This window comes from Leptonychotes weddellii, chromosome 4 (genome assembly GCF_054177405.1).
Source record: "Leptonychotes weddellii isolate Sample4059 chromosome 4, ASM5417740v2, whole genome shotgun sequence".
NCBI lineage: Eukaryota > Metazoa > Chordata > Mammalia > Carnivora > Phocidae > Leptonychotes > Leptonychotes weddellii.
Genome location: NC_138372.1, coordinates 21,655,435 through 21,677,206, shown reverse-complemented (window position 1 = coordinate 21,677,206; position 21,772 = coordinate 21,655,435). Strand labels below are relative to the sequence as shown.

General features: G+C 42.3%; 1 protein-coding gene across 1 annotated transcript in view; it reads left to right on the top strand.

Annotated features, from left to right (window-relative positions):
• Positions 1-21,433, top strand: part of SNRNP40 (small nuclear ribonucleoprotein U5 subunit 40) — a 32,663-nt gene extending 11,230 nt beyond the window's left edge. Inside the window, exons 5-10 of the mRNA XM_006747212.3 lie at positions 4,222-4,344; positions 11,746-11,866; positions 13,801-13,883; positions 15,273-15,334; positions 20,091-20,194; positions 20,927-21,433. Of these exons, the coding sequence (XP_006747275.1) occupies positions 4,222-4,344; positions 11,746-11,866; positions 13,801-13,883; positions 15,273-15,334; positions 20,091-20,194; positions 20,927-20,976 (543 nt within the window). The 3' untranslated portion in view covers positions 20,977-21,433. The remainder of the gene's footprint in view (positions 1-4,221; positions 4,345-11,745; positions 11,867-13,800; positions 13,884-15,272; positions 15,335-20,090; positions 20,195-20,926) is intronic.
• The last annotated feature ends 339 nt before the right edge of the window (positions 21,434-21,772 follow it).

The following is a 21,772-nucleotide window of genomic DNA, read 5'->3' as shown; positions in this document are numbered from 1 at the left end:
GAGCATGCAACTCCTGATCTCGGGGCTGTAAGTTCAAGCCCCCCATTGGGTATAGAGATTACTTAAAAATAAAATCTTTTAGGGGCACATGGCTGGCTCAATCATGAGAACATGGGACTCTTGCATATCTTGTGCAAGATCTTGATATCGGGGTTGTGAGTTTGAGCCCCATGTTGGATGTAGAGATTACTAAAAATAAACTTAAAAATTTTTTTAAAATGTAGATCCATGGGTTTTTTTTGTTTGTTTGTTTTTTAATATTTTATTTATTTGACAGAGAGAGAGCGAGAGCAGGAACACAAGCAGGGGGAGTGGGAGAGGGAGAAGCAGGCTTCCCGCCGAGCAGGGAGCCCGATGTGGGACTCGATCCCGGGACTCCGGGATCATGACCTGAGCCGAAGGCAGATGCTTTACGACTGAGCCACCCAGGTGCCCAATGTAGATCCATGTTATATAAGTTTATTTTTTTTTAAATAGAGCCTAATTGTTTAGAGTATAGGGTTCTAGAGTTGTTGTACCTAATCTTTATCTTCTATTGTTAATAAATCAGCCATTGAAAATAAGTGTTAATTTTTTAAAACAAGCATATATTTAGTAATTATAAGAAATTAACACACACTTTAGTAAATTCAACATGAATGTAATGGAATCAGACAGTACTAAATTCTAGTCATTGTTTTGCTGTTGACCTGCTGGGTGTTTTTCATCAAGTTAGTTCAGGCTTTGCGCTTTAGTTTGTTCATCCATAAAAGTTGGGATTAAACTAGATGGCCTAAACATAGTAACTTTTAAACATTTTTTAAATCACAATTTGCATTAAGCAATGCATTTTATACTATGACCCAGAATATAATCCCCTCAGTACATCTGTGTTTATGAACCAACCCTTTCTATATGGGACATTTTCTTCTATATATTTTTTTTAATTGGGGTAAAATTCACATAACATAAAATTTAATAAATTTTACCATTTTAACCATTTTAAAATGTGTACAAGTCAGTGGCTCTTAGTACATTCACAGATGAGCACATTCACTGTTTGTGCTCATCACCATGATCCAATACCACAGAACCCCCCATAAAAATTAGAAAAGGATGGGAGCAGCCCATTGTAGGGAGATGGGGACTGACAAAGGTAAGGAGGGCAAAAAAGAAACCCCATACGCATTTAGCAGTCAGTATTTTTTCCCTACCTTCCAGCCCCTGGACGTTTCATATAAATAGAATCATATAATAAGTGGCCTTTTTGTGTTCAGTTTCTTTCACTCAGCTTAATGTTTTCAGGCTTCACCCTTGTTGTAACATGTATTAATACTTTATTCCTTTTTAACACTGCTACAAAGATTGGTGCACAAGTTTTTGTTTCATTTCTCTTGGGTATATATCTAGGAGCAGGATTGCTGGGTCAGATGGTAATTCTACCTTAACTTTTTGGGGAACATCAGGCTTTTCCACAGCAGCCACATCATTTTATATTCCTACCAGTGATGTTCAAGGGTTCCAATATTCCCTCACCATCATTCATTAGTTTCTGGTTCCTTTTTTGTTTTGTTTTTTTTGGTAATTATAACCATCCTAGTGAGTGTGAAGCAATCTCAAATCATTGTTTTGATTTGCATTTCCCAGATTTATGATGCTGAGCATCTTTTCTCATGCTTATACCTCCTGAAAAGAAATGTTTTATCAGGGCCTTTGCCCATTTATTGGGCTATTTGTAACATTGTTGTTGAACTATGGGTTTTTTATTCTGGATACTAGATCTTTAGCAGGTACGTGATTTGCAAGTATTTCTCCCACTGTTGGTTATCTTCTCATCTCATTTTCTTTTTCTTTTTTTTTTTGTTTTTATTCATTTGAGACACAGAGATACAGAGAGAGAGAGAGCATGAGCAGGGGGAGAGGCAGAGGGAGAGGGAGAAGCAGGCTCCCCGCCAAGCCAGGAGCCTGATGCGGGGCTCGATCCCAGGACCCCAGGATCATGACCTGAGCTGAAGGCAGACGCTTAACCATCTGAGCCACCCAGGCGCCCCTCATCTCATTTTCTTGACACTATCCTTTGACGTACAAAAGTTTCTAATTTTTATGAAGATCAGTTTATCTGTTTTTTCTTTGGTCACTTGTGCTTTTGGTGTCATATCTAGTAATTCATTGCCAAATCCAAGGCTATGAAGATTTACCCCTGTGTTTTCTTCTAAGAATTTCATAGTTTTAACTTTTACATTTAGGTCTTTGATCTACATGGAGTACATTTTTCCATATGGTATGAAATAAAGGTCTGCCTTCATTTTTCTGGTTATCCAGGTGTCCCATCATCATTTTTTGAAAAGACTTAATTTCTTTTTTTCTTCTGTTTTATTCTTCTGTATGGGCCATACTTTTTTGCTTCTTTTCATACGTCATAACTTCTTGTTAAAAACTGGACATTTGAATATTATAATGTGGTAACTGTGGAAATTAGATTCTCCCCAAGGGTTTGTTGTTGCTGCATTGGTGGTGTAGCTGTTTAGTGAATTTTCTTTTTCTTTTTTTAAAGATTTTATTTATTTGAGAGAGATAGCGAGAGCAGGAACACAAGCAGGGGGAGTGGGAGAGGGAGAAGCAGGCTTCCTGCCGAGCAGGGAGCCCAATGTGGGACTCAATCCCAGGACCCCAGGATCATGACCTGAGCCGAAGGCAGACGCTTAACGACTGAGCCACCCAGGCGCCCTCTTTTTCTTTTTTTTTTTTAAGATTTATTTATTATTAGAGAAACCATGAGCAGGGGGAGAGGCAGAGAAAGAAGAGAGAGAATCTCAAGCAGACTCCCCGCTAAGCGCAGAGCCCGACAGGGGGCTCAATCCCAGGACCCTGAGACCATGTCCTGAGCCGAAACCAGGAGTCAGCCACACAACCAACTGAGCCACCCAGGCATCCCTATTAAGTGAATTTTCTGAACTAATTTTGTAAAGTCTGTATTATTTGCCATGTGTAGCCACTGAAATCTCTGTTTTATTAGCTTGGTGGCTCACTAATGATTTGACAGATTTTCTTAATCACTTGTAGAAAAAAAAAAAAAACCTCTCCCCAGTCTTTGCAGATTCACTCTGTGTGTGTGGTAGGTCTGCCTTTACCAGGCAGTTTACAGCTTTGTGTTAGCCTTCACTTCCTGCTTGTGCATGGCCCGTGCAGGTCAGCGAGAGTAGAGCTTAGGGCCTTTTCAGGTCTTTTCTGAGCGTGTGCCAGACACGGGCATGCAAATGGCCTTCTAGAGTCCTAGGAATACGTCAGCTTTTCAAAGCCCTTTTTCTCCAAATTGTGTCATTGCCCATCTTTCCTCCCAAGCTTTTTGGTTTGTCTACAGTTTGCCCCAACTGTCATCCCTGGCCCCAGACAACAGAGGCTAATGCATTTGCCTTTAAATGTTTTAGACAAATGCCTCTGCCCTGGCAGAGTTCCAAGTTAGGCAAAATAAAGTCAAACCCTTTAAGTTCATCCTTCAGGGAGCCTCCAGACAGTTAAAAACAACCACAATTCTTTGAGAATAAGGTCCATTCTACTCCCTCTGATACTAGGAACCTATACTGGGAATATAGGCCATTGTCTTCAAAGCTCTTGCTGAGCAGGAGATGGAGACAGGGTAAGTTAAAACACTACAAGACTCTCTTACTAAGACTCAGGAGGGTTTTTTTCCTCATTAAGCATTTGCCTGGTTGCTACAAAGTTTTGATTAGTTTCTAGAGTTCTGATAAAGTTGATTCTGCCAGTTTTTTTGCCACATAATTCTCTGCTTTTGTAGAGGGACAACCTTTTAGCATTCCCTACTCTGCCATTTTTGCTGATGTAACCTCTCCCTGTATATTTTCTAATGTAAACCACAGCCCATTAATGAGCTAGGATCTACAGTTTGAAAACACTGGTCTAACATCCTTGCTGTGGGAAGAGCATATGAACTAAGCAAGTAGAGGATTTCCATCCTAAGGGCATGTTGATGAACTATGATTATTCATACTTTAACAAAGAAGTCTGAAAATACGACCAAAGTGATTTGTTCTCCCAACTTTCAGATACGTTGGCAAAATTATAGTCACTTCTCACCATGTTACTAGAATATCCAGACAAGTTTCTGAACGGGATCCCTGTTAAAAATGTATTTACCTGCACAAAATCCTTAGACTTCAAGATGTACTATGCAATTACTTACAATGATGTTTGACTATAGACCCTCCTATTCCTCTGCTTCAGCTGTGGGACATCCGGAAGAAAGCAGCCATCCAGACATTTCAGAACACCTACCAGGTGTTAGCTGTGACCTTCAATGATACAAGTGATCAGATTATTTCTGGTGGAATAGACAACGATATCAAGGTATGTTTAGTATTTGTGTTATATCTCCCTTTGACCTGTCTCCACTCACAGAGGTAGTCTTTTCAAACTTCTGAGATTGTGATAGCTTTGCACTTTATACCAACTACAAGGAAGATAGTAATTTAAATCTTTCTGTCCTATCCTCATTGACTTCTAAGTCAAGGGTTGCATTATGGCTCATATAAATGCCATCAGGGACCAGACAGTTCATGTGAAGTGTGAGGCCCCATGTGTGGAGTCTGTGAACCTGAAGAGTGCGTTCCCTGCCTAAAGACATTTGCAACCTTTTTTTTTTTCCTCGCTCTGTTGGCCTGCTGAGATAGCATTGAATCAACTTGTGATTCTCAACTCTGATCTCTCAGTGTGTCTTTCTCTTTGAGACTGTGGAAAGGAAGTTTTGGAGAGTCCACAACCAAGAGAGAGGGAAGGTGGCGGTGTTGTGAGAGTTGGCAGTGGTCCACACAGCAGCACAGCATAGCTCATGCTTTTGACTAATTGACTTGGATTCTAATCCCAGTTCTGTCATTTTCTGGTTTCTTAGTACTGCAAGCAAGTTCTTTAACAGCCTCTTAATAACCACAATAACGTCGGGGTGCCTGGGTGGCTCAGTCGTTAAGCATCTGCCTTCAGTCCTGGGATCAAGCCCCGCATCGGGCTCCCTGCTCCGAGGGAAGCCTGCTTCTCCCTCGCCCACTCCCCCTGCTTGTGTTCCCTCTCTCGCTGTGTCTCTCTCTGTCAAATAAATAAATAAAATCTTTAAAAAAAAAAAATAACCACAATAACGTCTGCCTCATGGGGTTGTAGTGGGGATTAAATGAACCTAATGCATTAGAGCACGTAGCAGAGTTTCTGGACGTAGCAAATGCCAGTGGATGGGAAGTGTCTTGGGGGCTACACAATTTGTGTCTGTCTTTACATATTGGCTTCCTTAAGTGTTACAAAGATTTTGACCTTCTGTTTTACCTTTAGAGTAATAACTGGTGGATAAATATTCAGCTTCCTGCTGTCCCTACCTAAAAATTGTGCTGTGTGCCCTTCCCTCCCTGCCTCCTTTGCTGCTACTATGGATGAAATGTCCTTGCTTTTGTCTAAAGGTAGTCCCTTCAGTGGAAGGATTTCAACTCCTTTTCCTGTCTGGGCCCTCATGCCATCTGTTTTCCCAGATCCTCTGTTTTCAACCTGCTCTTCTGCTGTCTTCTCATCAGCACTCCATCATGCTCAGGTCTTGGCGTTGGGGTGGGGGGTCTTCCTTTCATTCTGCTTCATCTTGTTGCCCTGTCCATCTTCCTCTTCACAGCCAGACTTCTTTTGTGGTGATGACAATAATAATGTTATCATTACCATCGGACATTTACTGTCAGTGTCAGGCGTTGTTCTTTGAGCTTTCTCTTACTCATTTAAGCTTCACAGCACCCTATGAAATAAATGCTATTAATGCCATTTTACAGACGAAGGAACTGAATTAAGAGAAGCCCAGCAAAACCCAGACTCGGGTTTCAGAGTCCTGCTCTTAATACCTATGAGAAATGCCCCCTGATGATTGTTGTACACTTGCTGTCTTCATTTCCTCACCCCATTTCATTCTTCCACTCTCATGTCTCCTGATCACTCCTCAGCAGTCTGGCTTCTGCCTCCGTTATTTCATTGACCCTTCTCTTCAAGGTCACCAGTGATCCTCCTCCCTGTTCCTAAATTCAGTAGATCCTTTTAGTCTTTTCTTTTCTTTTAATAGTGTGACAACATAATCTCCTACCTCTCTGGCATATCGTTCTCAAATACCTCTGTGAGCCATTCTCTCTATACATACCTTAAATGTCATTATATTGCCTAAGGTCTTTTCCTAGGTGCTTCTCATATATACCTTTTCCCTGGACAGTTCTCATCTGATTCCGTGACTTTGACATCTCTATGCTGATTCTATATTTCTGGCCCAGATCTTCAGCTCCAGACCCCTGTATACAACCAGCCTCTCGGCATTCCCCCACTTGGATGTCCCATAATACTTGAAAATTGACCATTTCCAAAATCTAACTTCCCATCCCTTTTCTACCTTATAACTGTATGGAGAATGTTGAATCAGGGCATAGGAACTTAATTAGATCATCTTAATAGCTAATGCAGTATTTCCCAGAGAGAAGTTTGGGAGCCCATTAGCTTTAGAATCACTAGAGGGCATCTTATACACATGACAGTAGGTTAGTGTCATTAAGCTATTATAGTTTTCATACTTTTAAAATTATTATTAGGGGGCGCCTGGGTGGCTCAGTCGTTAAGCGTCTGCCTTCGGCTCAGGTCATGATCCCAGGATCCTGGGATCGAGTCCCACAATGGGCTCCTTACTCCACGGGAAGCCTGCTTCTCCCTCGCACTCCCCCTGCTTGTGTTCCCTCTCTGGCTGTGTCTCTCTCTGTCAAATAAATAAATAAAATCTTAAAATATATATATATTTTTTAATATATATATATATGTGTATATATATATATACACACATATATATATATATTCTTAGGGATGCCTGGCTGGCTCAGTTGGTAGAGCATGCGACTCTTGATCTCGGAGTCATGAGTTCAAGCCCCCAACATTGGACATAGAGGTTACATTAAAGAAAAAAAAAAGAATTCCCTTTAAAAAAAAATAGTAAAATAATTATTAAAGTTTACATATGGTAAAATAAATTTTGCTTAGTGTACAGTTTTATGAATGTTTATGCTTGCATAGATTTGTGTAGCTACCACAAACAAGGTATAGAACAATTCCCATCACCCCCAAAATTTTGTAATGTTCACTTGTGTCAAACCCTCTTTCCATTCCTAACTCATTCCAACCATTGATCTGTTCTTTGTTCTATATAGTTCCTTTTTCTAGAATATCATACAAGTAGAATTATACAGTATGTAACCTTTTGAGACTACTTATTTTATTTAAGGTCTGAGAATGTGATGCCTCATCTCCGCTGTGGGGATAGACTAGCTTAAGAATAATACTCTTGGGCGCCTGGGTGGCTCAGTTGGTTAAGCGACTGCCTTTGGCTCAGGTCATGATCCTGGAGTCCCGGGATCGAGTCCCGCATCGGGCTCCCTGCTCGGCAGGGAGTCTGCTTCTCCCTCTGACCCTCCCCCCTCTCATGTGCTCTCTGTCTCTTTCATTCTCTCTGTCTCAAATAAATAAATAAATAAATCTTAAAAAAAAAAAAAATAATAATACTCTTGTTGGGTGCCTGGGTGGCTCAGTCATTGAGCATCTGCCTTCGGCTCAGGTCATGATCCCAGGGTCCTGGGATCAAGCCCCACATCGGGCTCCCTGCTCCGCGGGAAGCCTGCTTCTCCCTCTCCCACTCCCCCTGCTTGTGTTCCCTCTCTCGCTGTCTCTCTGTCAAATAAATAAATAATCTTTAAAAAAAAAAAAAAAGAATACTCTAGTGCTAGGAAGGCCTTCTTATGACATATAGTGTGGCTTATTCCACGTTCTTTATCCTAGACTGTTCCTGGGTCTTCTCTAAACAGATATATTTAATTATGCTATAGTCCTTAAGGTGTACCCGATCCCTTTTTAGGATTTGAAGGTTTTCTATGTCCTCTCAGACACACACTGTATGTCACACCTCTCAGGGTAGGTGATTTCTGCAGATAGCTAATCTCAGCTTTGTTCTGAAAGCCAAATTTATCTCACAGAGAATGTGTAAGTAGAGTTCCATAAGTACAGTAATTACATATATCACTAGCTTTTTTCTAAGAGGTTGTCCTTCAGGGGTACCTGGGTGGCTCAGTCAGTTGAGCATCTGACTCCTGATCCCAGCTCAGGTCTTGATCTCAGTGTCATGAGTCCAAGCCCCGCTTTGGACTCCATGTTGGGTGTGGAGCCTACTTAGAAAATGAATGAATGAATGACCTTCATATTTCTTTCAGAAGTTCCCTGATTCTAGTTCTGTATAATTTGGTGAATTAGTTCCTACTTACCCTATATGTTGTTTTTTTTTTTTTTCTTTTTTTTAAGTTTGTTTATTTCTTTGTAATCTCTACATACAATGTAGGGCTCAAACTCATGACCCCTAGGTCAAGAGTCACATGCAGGACGCCTGGGTGACTCAGTTAAGTGTCGGCCTTCATCTCTGGTCATGGTCCCAGGGTCCTGGGATTGAGCCCCAAGTCAGTCTCCCTGCTCAGTGGGGAATCTGCTACCCCCACCACTCCCCCAAGCTCCTGTGTGCGCACATGTGTGCACTCGATCTCTCTCTCAAAAAAAAATAAGTAAATGAGTAAATAAGTCTGTTCCGTCTACAAATACTCAAATTTTTCTGCCAGTGCTTTGTTTTCAGGAATTTTTTTTCCCCTAATTTTAAAGATTTTATTTATTTACTTGAGAGGGAGGGAGCGAGAGCAGAGTGAGAGGGAGAAGCAGACTCCTTGCTGAACAGAGAGCCCTATGCAGGGCTCGATCCCAGGACCCTGAGATCATGACCTGAACCAAAGGCAGACGCTCAACCTACTGAGCCACCCAGGCACCCTGGAAATTTTTTTTTTTTTTTTTTTAGAATGTACACAGTACTCCAAAAACTTGGGAAAACCTTCTACTCTGCTATACTGTTTCTAGCATGAAAACTCATAGTGTTGATGCCCACTAACCAGATGCCCAAACATTCACTGAAAACTGATTTGGGCACTTGCAAAATATCTTGCTTAAGTTAGTTCTGCCACAAATCTCAGATACACATCGACTGTGCACAAACAGTGTGTGCAGGCCTCAAGAAGGAAGGTCTGGAAATGGTGCCCAAGTGCTATAAGGGCTGGCACATTGCATTCTCTCCTGAAGAAGCTAAAGACTTCAACAAGGCCTTCTCTGAAGAGGAGGAATAATAGCTTGAACAAAAAACGTCAGCCATTTCAAGCTTTCCTGATTATTGAGGCAGCAAACATCCTGACACAAAAATGATTGTATATAAAGTGTGTTGGGTTCCACACATGAGTGAGTTATTGATGGGGAAAGTGGAGTTGTCTGCCTTTTGTATTGCTTTGACATACAACACCAAACTCATTTCTAGATAAGAGAAGTGCCTTACTTAAACAGGCAGCAAAAAAAAAATTCACTTAGAAAAACTGCATGGCACGGGGCGCCTGGGTGGCTCAGTCGGTTAAGCGTCTGCCTTCGGCTCAGGTCATGATCCCAGGGTCCTGGGATCGAGCTCCACATCGGGCTCCCCACTCTGCGGGAAGCCTGCTTCTCGCTCTCCCACTCCCCCTGCTTGTGTTCCCTCTCTCGCTGTGTCTCTCTCTGTCAAATAAATAAAATCTTTAAAAAAAAAAAAGAAAAACTATGTGGCAGTATTAAATCAGATTTGGAGGAAATTCTGTATTATACCAATGACCTTAACAAAATTGCTGTTCTTTTTCCATATGACATTCCAGACCATTCCTATTGGCTTTAAATTTTTTTTTTTTTACATAGTTGCAGTCTATGTAAACATAAATATTGTTTTGCATTTTCCTATTAGCTTAATAGCTTATTTTTGGAACATTTTTACATTTGGTCTTCAGAGTTATTTTTAGGAGTTGCTTAATAATAGCTACCAATTATTGAGGGCCTGCTGTGTACCAGGCATCTGCTAAGCATTCTATTTCTAATCTTCCCAACAGCCATAGGAAGTAAATGTTGTTATCCCCATCTTACAGACCAGAAACAGGCTTAGAGAGGGTTAGTGGCCGAATAACTCTTAGGACATGGTCAGTCTGACCCTAAATCCTCACTCTTTCTTCTCTGCTCTACTATCTTTTTTTTTTTTTAAAGATTTTATTTATTTTTGAGAGAGAGAGCGAGCACAAGCAGAGGTTGTGGTAGGCAGAGGGGAGAGGAGAAGCAGGCTCCCCGCCAAGCTGGGAGCCCGAAGCGGGACTCCATCCCAGGACCCTCGGTTCATGACCTGAGCCAAAGGCAGACGCTTAACTGACTGAGCCACCCAGGTGCCCGTGCTCTACTGTCTCTAGCATGAGATCCCATAGTGTTGCAGTATGTTTATGGGCCATAACTTAATGAACCATTTATTTTCCCTGTTTGACATTAGGTTATTTTTAGCCAAACTGTTTTTTTTACCTTTCCCACCCAGATAACAATGAATCTATAATTTATCTTTCTTTTTAATAAATAGGTTTTTCCATAGTGTGTGTATGTGTGTATATGTGTACATATAACGACATTAAATGAAAAATTTTAAGCAGTTGTATTTCTGTGTATTACCTTCTTATATATATTTCCATGTAATCATAATGCCTTTTTTTTTTTTAGATTTTATTTATTTATTTGAGAGAGAGAGATACAGTGAGAGCGGGAACACAAGCAGGGGGAGTGGGAGAGGGAGAAGCAGGCTTCCCGCCGAGCAGGGAGCCCGATGTGGGACTCGATCCCAGGACCCTGGGATCATGACCTGAGCCGAAGGCAGACACTTAATGACTGAGCCACCTAGGTGCCCCTCATAATGCCCTTTTCAAATGATGTGTTCACTTGTTTTTCTATAGTTCTAATAGTTTACTTAGAATGAGAATCATAGTTTAAGCATTTGAAATGCTACTTAGTTTTTTACTTCCTAATACATTTTGTTATGATTTAAGAATAACCCTTGCAAATTCTTAATTTTTGTTAAACTTTATTATATTATAAATATGTTATATATAATAAATACATTTATTATGTATAATTTATATGTAGTTAAATATATAAACTATGTAAGTTTTATATATATATAAAAGTTATATAAGTTTATAGCCCTTTAGTCAGACATAGTAAGTTTGATTCCCTTTTTAGAAAGACAAGAGGGGTACCTGGGTGACTCAGTTAAGCGTCCCCGACTCTTGATTTCGGCTCAGATCGTGATCTCAGGGTCGTGAGATTGAGCCCCACATCAGGCTCCAGCTCCATGCTGGGTATGGAGTCTGCTTAAGATTCTCTTTCCAGGGCGCCTAGGTGGCTCAGTCGGTTGAGCATCTGCCTTTGGCTCAGGTCATGAACTCAGGGTCCTGGGATAGAGTCCTGCTTCGGGCTCCCTGCTCGGCGGGGAGCCTGCTTCTCCCTCTCCCCTCTGCCTGCCGCACCCTCTGCCTGCCGCACCCCCTGCTTGCGCTTGCTCTCTCAAAAATAAATAAAATCTTTAAAAAAAAAAAAACATTCTCTCTTTCCCTCTCCCTCTGCCCCTACCCCCACCCCTGCTCGTGCTCTCTCTCTAAAAAAAAAAATATTTTAAAAAAGAGAAGAGTTTTTTTCCTCTTGACAGAAATCCTCTATTTTGTGCTAAATACGGGGCCCACAGCCAGACTGAGAAGGGATACCAGTTTCTCCAGGCAGTTGACTCTTTAGTAACTATGTTTCTTTGCTATTCTCCATTTGATTTCTGGGAACAGCTTTTTGTTTTTATAGGTCTGGGACTTGCGCCAAAACAAGCTAACCTACACCATGAGAGGCCATGCAGATTCAGTGACTGGCCTGAGTTTAAGTTCTGAAGGCTCATATCTCTTGTCCAATGCAATGGACAATACAGGTAACTATGGAAAGGAAAGCTCTCCAAGGGCGCAGACACTGTGGACCTCAAGGAAAGTGGGCATTGGGTGCTAGAAATGTGTACTGGGATAAATGTGGATACAAGGAAAGAGTCAAGGGTGTCCAGGGCAATTGGGAGAACACACTGTAATAGAAAAAGCTTTAGGGGCGCCTGGGTGGCTTAGTCGTTAAGCGTCTGCCTTCGGCTCAGGTCATGGTCCCAGGGTCCTGGGATCGAGCCCCACACCAGGCTCCCTGCTCAGCGGGAAGCCTGCTTCTCCCTCTCCCCCTGCTTGTGTTCCCTCTCTCGCTGTGTCTCTGTCAAACAAATAAAATCTTTAAAATCTAAAAAAAAGAAAAAGCTTTAGAAGATATGGTCAAGAAGCCAGGATTCTAGTCTCAGATCTGCCATCTAATCCCCAGGCAACTTTGCATATAGCTTTTAAGACCTATTTCAGCTCTGGTATGCTATGGAGCCATGCAGTGTACGAGAAACTCTTGGTGATTATTAGTTTGTTGAGATTCAGCCAAAGCAGTTCTCGAGCATTGTAGAGAGAACCAAACTTGAATGACCAGTGAGCTGTTGGTAGAGTTGCATTCTTTCCGCCAGTGTGTCCTCCCTCCCCAGTCCAAAACACTGATGGGATGGGAAGTGCCCAGTAAAACATTGCGACATTCTGCATTCACACAAATAGACTCTTCTCTGCTTCTTTTTGAGTTGCGACATGGGAAGATGGGTTTACTATAGCAAAAAGGAAGGTGGATTATATGCTTAGTATGGAGAGAGCTTAGAGATGGCCCCCCTCTGGTGTACAAGTTCATAGGCTTATCAGAAACTGAAATGCTTTCACTGACATTTTGTAATGAAAACAGTGCTTAGCACTCAGGGGGTGCTGAATAAGTAGTTCTTGAATGAATGAACACCCTTACTTTCTGACTGTATTCTCAGCTCAATAGCAAACTTTCACACCTGCCTTCACTTTCTATGCCTATCTGAATCCTAGGATTGTTATGTTTCTTACACTCAATTAAAATGACATCACTTGAATTCCAGTATTGATACAGCATTTGTTAACAGCTGTAGCCACTGCTTATCATGCGTATTTATATCCTGATTTTGATGTATTTACCATTGACTAATTCTAACCTTGCTCACAGCAAGAAAAGATGAGGTTCCTTAAATGGTTATTAAAATAAAAAGAATTTTTTGTTATGGCTATATAATAAAATGACAAAAATCCTAATTTTTGTCTATTGCCTCTACTCTTTTAAAGCCCTATCACATGTATTATCTTATTTGATCCTTAAAATACTATTGTAAAAAAGAAAAAGAACAAGTGGTATTCTCATTTTACAGAGGAGACCAAATCACCACCTCACTTTTTACCTGATACCACCCATATATATATAACAGAGCTAGAATGAGAATCAGAGTTCACTTTTTCTAATTATTAGTATAATACTCTCAATATATTTGACCTTGCTCAAGTTTAGATTGTCAGGTGTCCCTATGAGCAAAATTAGTCCTGAGTTTGGTTGTTATAGATTGATTGTCACAGTAGTCAGTGGTATTTAGATTGTCATATCAAAGCTTTGTTAAATATGGCTTTTTTGGGTTGGCAGAGGAATCATTTGCCAATGTTTTTTGAAATTAATGTCACACCCAGCTACTTTCTGTTGCAGACCCCCAGCAATGTGTTTGGCATTTCCCCTTCCTTTCCCCTCTGCTTTCCACTTTGCCCTTAGACACTGTTAATGGAATTTGAATGCATTTTATGTCTGTTAGAAAAAAAAAATGAGCCTCACCATGTACCTTATAATATACTGTGTTGGCTTTCCTTCACCCAGGAAACAGCATCTGTCATTGACATGACACTGATTCCAGCTGGGTTCTAAGGAGGCCTCTGGCCCATAACTGTTTTGCTCTGTTTGCAGTGCGGGTCTGGGATGTCCGGCCATTTGCTCCTAAAGAGAGGTGCGTGAAGATATTTCAAGGAAATGTGCACAACTTTGAGAAGGTGAGTTCTGCATGGCAAAAGAGCTTTATTGTCCATTTGAGTCAAAAATACATTTAAGATGGTGCTAAGACCAATATGTACATACATCAAATCATTATGTTGTACACCTAAAACTAAAACAATGTTCTATGTCAATTATATCTCAATTCAGGGGGGAAGAGGGGGGGTGGTGCTAAGGATAGAGGGCAGTAGCTCTACTAAGAAGGGGTTCCATTCCAGTTAACACTGTCCTTCATCAAAACTGTTCTTGCCAGAAATAAAACTAATGGAAGCATAGGGAGGAAGGCAGTCACATAGGTAGGTAGTGATGGGACCCCCTTTTTTTAAGTTTTTAAGATTAACTTAAGATTTCTGACTTCAACAAGATAGTCTTATCCTTTTAGTTCCTTGGAAACTTTGACCCTCGGGTCAGTGTTCCATATGGAACCCAGACTTCCTGGCTATTACCCAGGTGGCTTCCCTCACCTTCCCAGTAACCAGCTCTTAGGGCCCTGAGACTACATCCCTCTCCTCAGTAAGGACCATGGCCCGAAGTTTGAGAGAAATTTTTTCTGTACTCATGTCCTAGGTCAGCTCTTGATAGCAGCTTTTCCTCCAGATAATTTGTTAATAGAGACATATGTTTTTCTTTTGAGAATCTATTTGATTCAGTTTCACTTTATAAATCAAATCTTAGGGTGCCTGGGTAGCTCAGTCAGTTAAGCATCTGCCTTTGGCTCAGGTCACGATCCCAGGGTCCTGGCATCGAGCCCCACATCAGACTCCCTGCTCTGCAGGGAGTCTGCTTCTCTCTCTGCCCCTCCCCCCACTCGTTCTCTCACTCTCTCTCACTCTGTCTCCCAAATAAATAAATAAAATCTAAAAAAATTTTTTTTAATAAATCAAATCTTATTTTTTGTTGAATTTGGTTTTATTTTTATTTTCCTTCAAGATAAAATTGAGGATCAAAATAAATGGAGCAAAGGGAACCTCCATTTATAGGCAGAATAAAATTTTGTTGCCAGGTCCACTCTTAATTTACTGTAAATTAAGCATTTTCTACAGTTCGTTTGTATGTTATATGAAATAAAGTATGCAGTCTTAGGCCACAGACTATAAGGTAATTGCAATTTAAAGTCTCAGGGCGCCTGGGTGGTTCAGTGGGTTAAGCGTCCAACTCTTGATTTCGACTCAGGTGATGATCTCAGGGTTGTGGGATCAAGCCCCACATTGGGCCCCGCACTAGGTGTGGAGCCTGCTTAAGATGCTCTCTCTCCCTCTTGCCGTCTCCTCCCCTCAAAAAAGAAAAAAAGAAAGAAATTTAAAGTCTTTCAGTGATTTTATAGTCTAATAAAGAGGGGTTTGGTACATTACTGTATTCATTGAATTCCTGCTTATTCATCTTTATAGAATCTTCTGAGATGCTCTTGGTCACCTGATGGAAGCAAGATAGCAGCTGGTTCAGCTGACAGGTAAGGATTACTGGGTGTGAGGTGAAGGATGATGGATCTCTACAGGTACCTTGTCGTGTGTAATCCATTAAGTGCAGATACCAGGCTGGAGCAGACAGAGTTATAGCTGTCCTCAGAGAGGAAGCCGTGTGCATTGTGAGGGGCCTGAAGATCACATCAGACAAGCACATCATTTCCACTCTGTGGATTCATTTTTGACCTGGAGGGTAAACACTTTCTTTACTTCTGTTGGATTCCTTTTGCCATCAAAGTAAAATCTAGGCTCCTAATCTGGCTCCAGTTTCCCTCATCAGATTCTTCTCCTATGCTTCAGTTCATTCAAATACGTGTTGTACTCACCTCCCCCACCATTGCGACAGTGCTTCACTCACATGGAACTTTCCCTGTCCTAACACCCCTGTGCCTCCAGGCTTCTCTCTCCTGTCCCCTCTCCTCTGTTCTCTAGACTTCTTTAACTCTCTAGAAATCACCTCTGTGTTCTGTCTATAAACTTTCCCCGGCCCTGTCTCTCCTTTTCCTTTGGGGTAGCACTAATCACTCCCTACTCTGCACTGTCGTCACACCTTACACATCTAACCTTTATCAGCATTCATTACACCTAACACTAAGACAGAGTGGGGCACCATCACTAAATTATTTGCTCCCAGAGGTCAGGGGATGAGTCTTAGTCATCTGGAACCCAGAGCGGTATTTGACCTATTCTAAGCACTTAGTGAATATTACATGAATGAATTCCTAACTCAAGGACAGCACTCAAATCTTAGCCTACATATCATCTCGGCTATTGGTAATGGCTGCCCGTGTCGAGGAGGATTCAGAGCAGGGTGCGGGTACAATAGGAAAAGTGCCACGATTGCTAGATGCCCGTTGTGTCAGCATGTGAGCTAGGTATTTTCCAACCCCAGGCTAAATTCAGAGACTATGAGACTTTCCTAGCTGTCAGTTTAAACTGGCTCAGCCATTCAGTGATGAATTAGAAAGAGAAGGGAGATGAGGCGCCTACATGGCTCAGTCGATTAAGCGTCTGCCTTCGGCTCAGGTCGTGATCCCAGGGTCCTGGGATCCAGCCCCATATCAGGCTCCCTGCTCAGTGGGGAGTCTACTTCTCCCTCTCCCTCTGCCCCTCCCCTCTGCTCATGCTCTCTCTCTGTCTCTGTCATGCTCTCTCTCAAATAAATAAATAAAATCTTAAAAAAAAAGAGAAAGAGAAGGGAGAGAATTCTTCTGTCCAATGCTGCTGCATTTGGTCTATCTATGGTGTTATGTCCTTGGGAGGGAGTCAGAGGTGGGGATACGGGTGCCCATGCCTAGGCTGTTGGCCCACAGGTGCAGAATGGCAAAGAATGAGAGGGCCCTCTGATGGCAGACTCCGGGTTTAGCTTCCATTGGGCGATGTCTTAACCCTTTTTAGCTTAACCCCATCTTTCTCTCCGTTTAGAGATTTTCCTACTACCCTACTACCCTTCTAAAACAGGCACCATCTTATAAACATGAGGCCTTCCCTGGGCTAGCTTGGACTCTCAGAGTTTTCTCCTGTATTTGGGGCCCTAGCACAGCCATAGAGAAGCCTCACCTTGATCTGTTCCCACACCCTGTTGCCTGTGAACAATGCTGAACATACCTGAAGATTCCAGAGTCCACTTTTTTTTTTTTCCTCAGACACTCTGAATGCTGAGATAAAAGGTCAAGTAGTGGGGTGTTTTCTAGGGGTCAAGGGTCCAGGTCAAACAGTGCCACATTGATGGTTTGCATCCTGGTGGTGTAGAAAGTTGCCTTGCGGAGGGAATCTAAGGGATTTTCAGTAGTCACGTTGATAAGGAAGACCTTAAGAAACAGGCCCACAGCCTAAAGTGCATTCTGACAGAGTAAGAACCATTCTAAGTGTTTTTACATCATTTTCAGAAAAGATCTCTTTTTTTATGTAGTTAAGCTTTTAAGTGATACTTGCCTAAGCTTTTCTTCTGAGCAGTTTGTTGCTGCCATTGGCCCTTTCTTTCAGTGTCCTCTTCCCCTCCCCACTGTTCTTTTAAACCTTACATGTGTGCCTCATGGCTCTGGCCTGGGCACAGGCTGTATGTCTCCCTGCTGGGGTTGGCCACGTTTCACAGGCCACCCTGCCAATTAGCCCCAAGTCAACAAGCAACTCTGTTATATAAGGAACCTGGTTCCTGCTGAATGTGGCCGTGCCAAAGTAAGGGGAGGACAAGGAACCCCTCTAAATTTAGCATCTAATTGGTGGCCATGGAGAGTGAGGCCTTCAAGTAAACCCTTGGAGATCTGGGGTTCTGCTGGCTTTTATGTGCCTGGGAAATGTATCCTCAGAAAATTGCTTTTCAGGGGCGCCTGGGTGGCTCAGCTGTTAAGCGTCTGCCTTCGGCTCGGGTCATGATTCCAGGATCCTGGGATCGAGCCCCGCATCGGGCTCCCTACTCGGTGGGAAGCCTGCTTCTCCCTCTCCCACTCCCCCTGCTTGTGTTCCCTCTCTCGCTGTGTCTCTCTTTGTCGAATAAATAAATAAAATCTTAAAAAAAAAAAAAGAAAAAGAAAATTGCTTTTCAACTTGGCCTGGATTTGGCAAGTGTCCTCTCTACTTGCAAATCACCTCCCTCTTCATGTTCAAAATCAAAACCCTTCAAACAGTTCCTATCCAGGACTGTGGGAAGACTGGCCAGTCTGTCTGCCATGAGTGAGTTAGTCAGCCTATTGTCTTCATGTTCGTCTCTTGTGATGATGAATGTATTCGTCATAACAACAGCTGTTGTTCTTGTCCCAAATGCTTCGCATTCATCATCTCATCATTTCTCTCAACCAAGCTACGGGATCAGTGTAGTCTCCGTCATCACAGTTAAGGAGAGAGGAGCTCAGAGAAGTTAAATACTTGTCTAAGGTTACTTAATGAGTAAATGGGTGCATGAGACTTGAGCCCGGGTCTTTTGGACTCCTGAGCTCAGACTTTGTTACTCTGCTGTATCATCCTGGGCTGGGTTCATGAGGGCATTATTTGCGTGTAGCAAGAAGGAAGACCGTAGGGAGAGCATGAACATCAGAGCCAAGGAGTCTGGAGACAGATGGGCTTCCTGTTTCCCTCCCATCTTGCTTGGAACTTTTATTTAGTTCCTATTGAGTCTCTTCCTTGAGAGCTAAACATTGCAAATAAGAAGCTCATATTAAGTTGTATTTTAGACCCAAAGTGTAATGTCATATCAGCACCAGGCATTTTATAATCAAGTACTGGTAACTGTACCCTTTTAGGTGTTGACTGAACAAAACAAATATGTAAATAATGTTTATAACCTGCTCGAAAACCACCAGCCCTTTAAATTTACCAACCAATAGATAGACCAACTGAACCTGGGTGGCTCAGTCGTTAAGCGTCTGCCTTCGGCTCAGGTCATGATTCCAGGGTCCTGGGATCGAGCCCCACGTCGGGCTCCCTGCTCCACGGGGAGCCTGCTTCTCCCCTTCCCACTCCCCCTGCTTATGTTCCCTCTCTCGCTGTGTCTCTCTCTGTCAAATAAATAAAATCTTTTTAAAAAAATAAATAAATTTACCAACAGATTATTTTTGCATGGTCATATGAAGATCATGTCTCTTTATTTTACCCTTCACCCAAAAATGACCCAAGCAAGGTTGAAGGTCAAAAGAACTTCCGAGGGGTCAGGGGAAATAGAAGATGTTTGAGGGTAATAGGAGAAAGGAGAATACTGGAATATATTAAAAGTTCTCGTTTTAGTTCTGCCACTGAGCCACTGATGAACTGTGTCACCTTAGCTTTCTTATCTGTAAAATGCGTTTAGACTAGCTGCTCTAGTCATGGGATTCCCATGAGTTCAGTGCAAGATTGGGTCAAGTATATATTTGGGTTGTTTTATATCGCAGAAATTTTCTGTCCCTTCTCTGGGCTCTATGATTTGAATGCAGTACTGAGAAGCTCCAGTGGATCTGCAGCCTAGGCTCCCAGCCTGCCGTAAGTTGGATTACCTGTAAGACCTCCTGGATGGGGGCATCTAGGTGGCTCAGGTGGTTAAGGTCTGCCTTCAGCTTAGGTCATGATCTCCAGGTCCTGGGATCGAGCCCCATGTTGGGTTCCCAGCTCAGCGGGGAGTCTGCTTCTCCCTCTCCCCCTGCCTGTGCTCTCTCTGTCTCTGTCTCTCTCTCAAATGAATAATTAAAATCTTTAAAAAAAGAAAAAAAAAAGACCTCCTGGATGAATATCAGGTGCTCTTTGAAGATTTCTGTGTGGGGACCATAGGAAAACTGTCTTTCTTCTCCATGTTCTTTCCTATCTCAAAAGCTTATGTTGGAGGAGTGCCTGGGTGCCTCAGTCGTTGGGCTTCTGCCTTCAGCTCAAGTCATGATCCCAAGGTGCTGGGATTGAGCCCCACGTTGGGCTCCCTGCTCAGCGGGAAGCTTGCTTCTCCCTCTCCCACTCCCCCTGCTTTTGTTCCCTTTCCTGCTGTCTCTCTCTCTGTCAAATAAATAAATAGAATCTTAAAAAAAAAAAAAAAAAAGCTTATGTTTGAAATACCAGTAATGCTTATAGTTTTAGTTATTCCTATATCTCTGTTCAGTTACTCAGGGGTAGGATCCATCCCTTATTCAGAATCTATATTTCTAGTTTTCAAATGCCAGAGCACAGTTCAGTAAATATGGGTATATAAGTAAATCTTTGCATCCATTTCTCTTAAAAAGCCATGCCTTTACCCTCCCCTCAGCTCTAGGAAGCTTTAGCATTGCTCCTTATGATACCTTGCAGGTTCGTGTATGTATGGGATACCACAAGCCGGAGGATTTTGTATAAGCTGCCTGGACACGCTGGCTCCATCAATGAAGTGGCTTTCCACCCTGATGAGCCCATCAGTAAGTCTGTCCTGACTTTGGGGAAAGGGAAACTGTGGGAATCTCCCTAAAGGGGCCCTGAAAATACAAAGGCAGAGGTGGATATCTGTTGTATGTGAATTTCCATGTAGCCTTTATGGCTGTCCATTGACAGTCTCGCCATGGTTTTAAATGGTGACGGGAAGAACATGTTCCATCTTCTTCTTTATCTCAAAGAGAGCCTGGTTAATCTATTTCTAGTTCTCTTAAGTTTACGTGCTTTCAAGTCTGTGTTTCAGTGACGTATTTGGATAAGTAATATTTCTTAATATTCAGCTATAAATTACAACTTAACATTTTATTGGCTAGCTAATTAAACAATGGGCCTTGAATTTAAGGAGAGAATGTAACTTTCTCCAGGGCTAACTATAACAAGCAGAAATACATTTATAAAATGACTGGCACAGACATTGATTCTTCCCTAGAATGGCTGAGAAGGTCTTTTTCAAAGGGTTTGGCTGACATGGGACATCAGGGTTTAGACCCTAATAATGCATTTCCCATAGCACAGTCCACCCTTGTGGTTTCAAGAGGACCTGGATTGAAAAGCCAGGCTACAGTTTCCTGTGAGTAGTGTTGAAGAGGAGGGGAATTTAAGCTAAGTCCAATTGCTCTTTTATACCAAAATTGGCTCTTGACACAAGAGCCCTTGAGCACCAAGTCTCCTTGAGCCTTCATTAGTTCCAGTTATCTTCTCCATTCTCTTCACCTCAGTTCTCTCAGCATCCAGCGACAAGAGACTGTACATGGGGGAGATTCAGTGAAGACACGGAATGGAAGACCCGCTGGCTGCTTGACCCTGAGACCTCAGGTGGCATAAGTGGCATCCAACAGTGCCCAGGCCAGCAGCCTCCCTCAGATGAAGATCATTCCTAGCAAAAAGCAAGGAGGAGGTGGCCATATCCCAGCAACCACTGGTATCCTATTCCACCAGGATGATAAGGCAAGCTGACAATAGCCTCTAAAAACCACCGGCCAGATTTCAGGGACTGTTTGGGTTTTTTCCTCTTTTTTTTTTTAAGGAAGATTTCTTCAAAGAGACAGACATGGATTGGTTTGTAGTTTCCTGTTTCCTAATCCAGGCCAAAAACAGGGAATGTGACTGAAATATGTTTGTTGGGGACTTTTTTTTTTAATTCAGTAACTGGCTTGTATATTTTTCTTTCTGTGTTTCTCTGAGTCATTTTGTATTAAAAACCAAGTAGATGCCTTTTTACAAGAGCCATGTGGATTGGATTTATTGCTGTCTTTTCTTTGAAGCTTGATCGTTGTAAATCTGAGCTGGGCATGATGGGGCCAGGGGGATACAATCCATTTAAACTCCCAAGATGCGGGGCGCCTGGGTGGCTCAGTCGTTAAGCGTCTGCCTTCGGCTCAGGTCATGATCCCAGGGTCCTAGGATCGAGCGCCGCATCGGGCTCCCTGCTCAGCGGGAAGTCTGCTTCTCCCTCTTCCACTCCCCCTGCTTGTGTTCCCTCTCTCGCTGTGTTCTCTCTGTGAAATAAATAAAATCTTTAAAAAATAAATAAATAAATAAATAATAAACTCCCAAGATGCTAT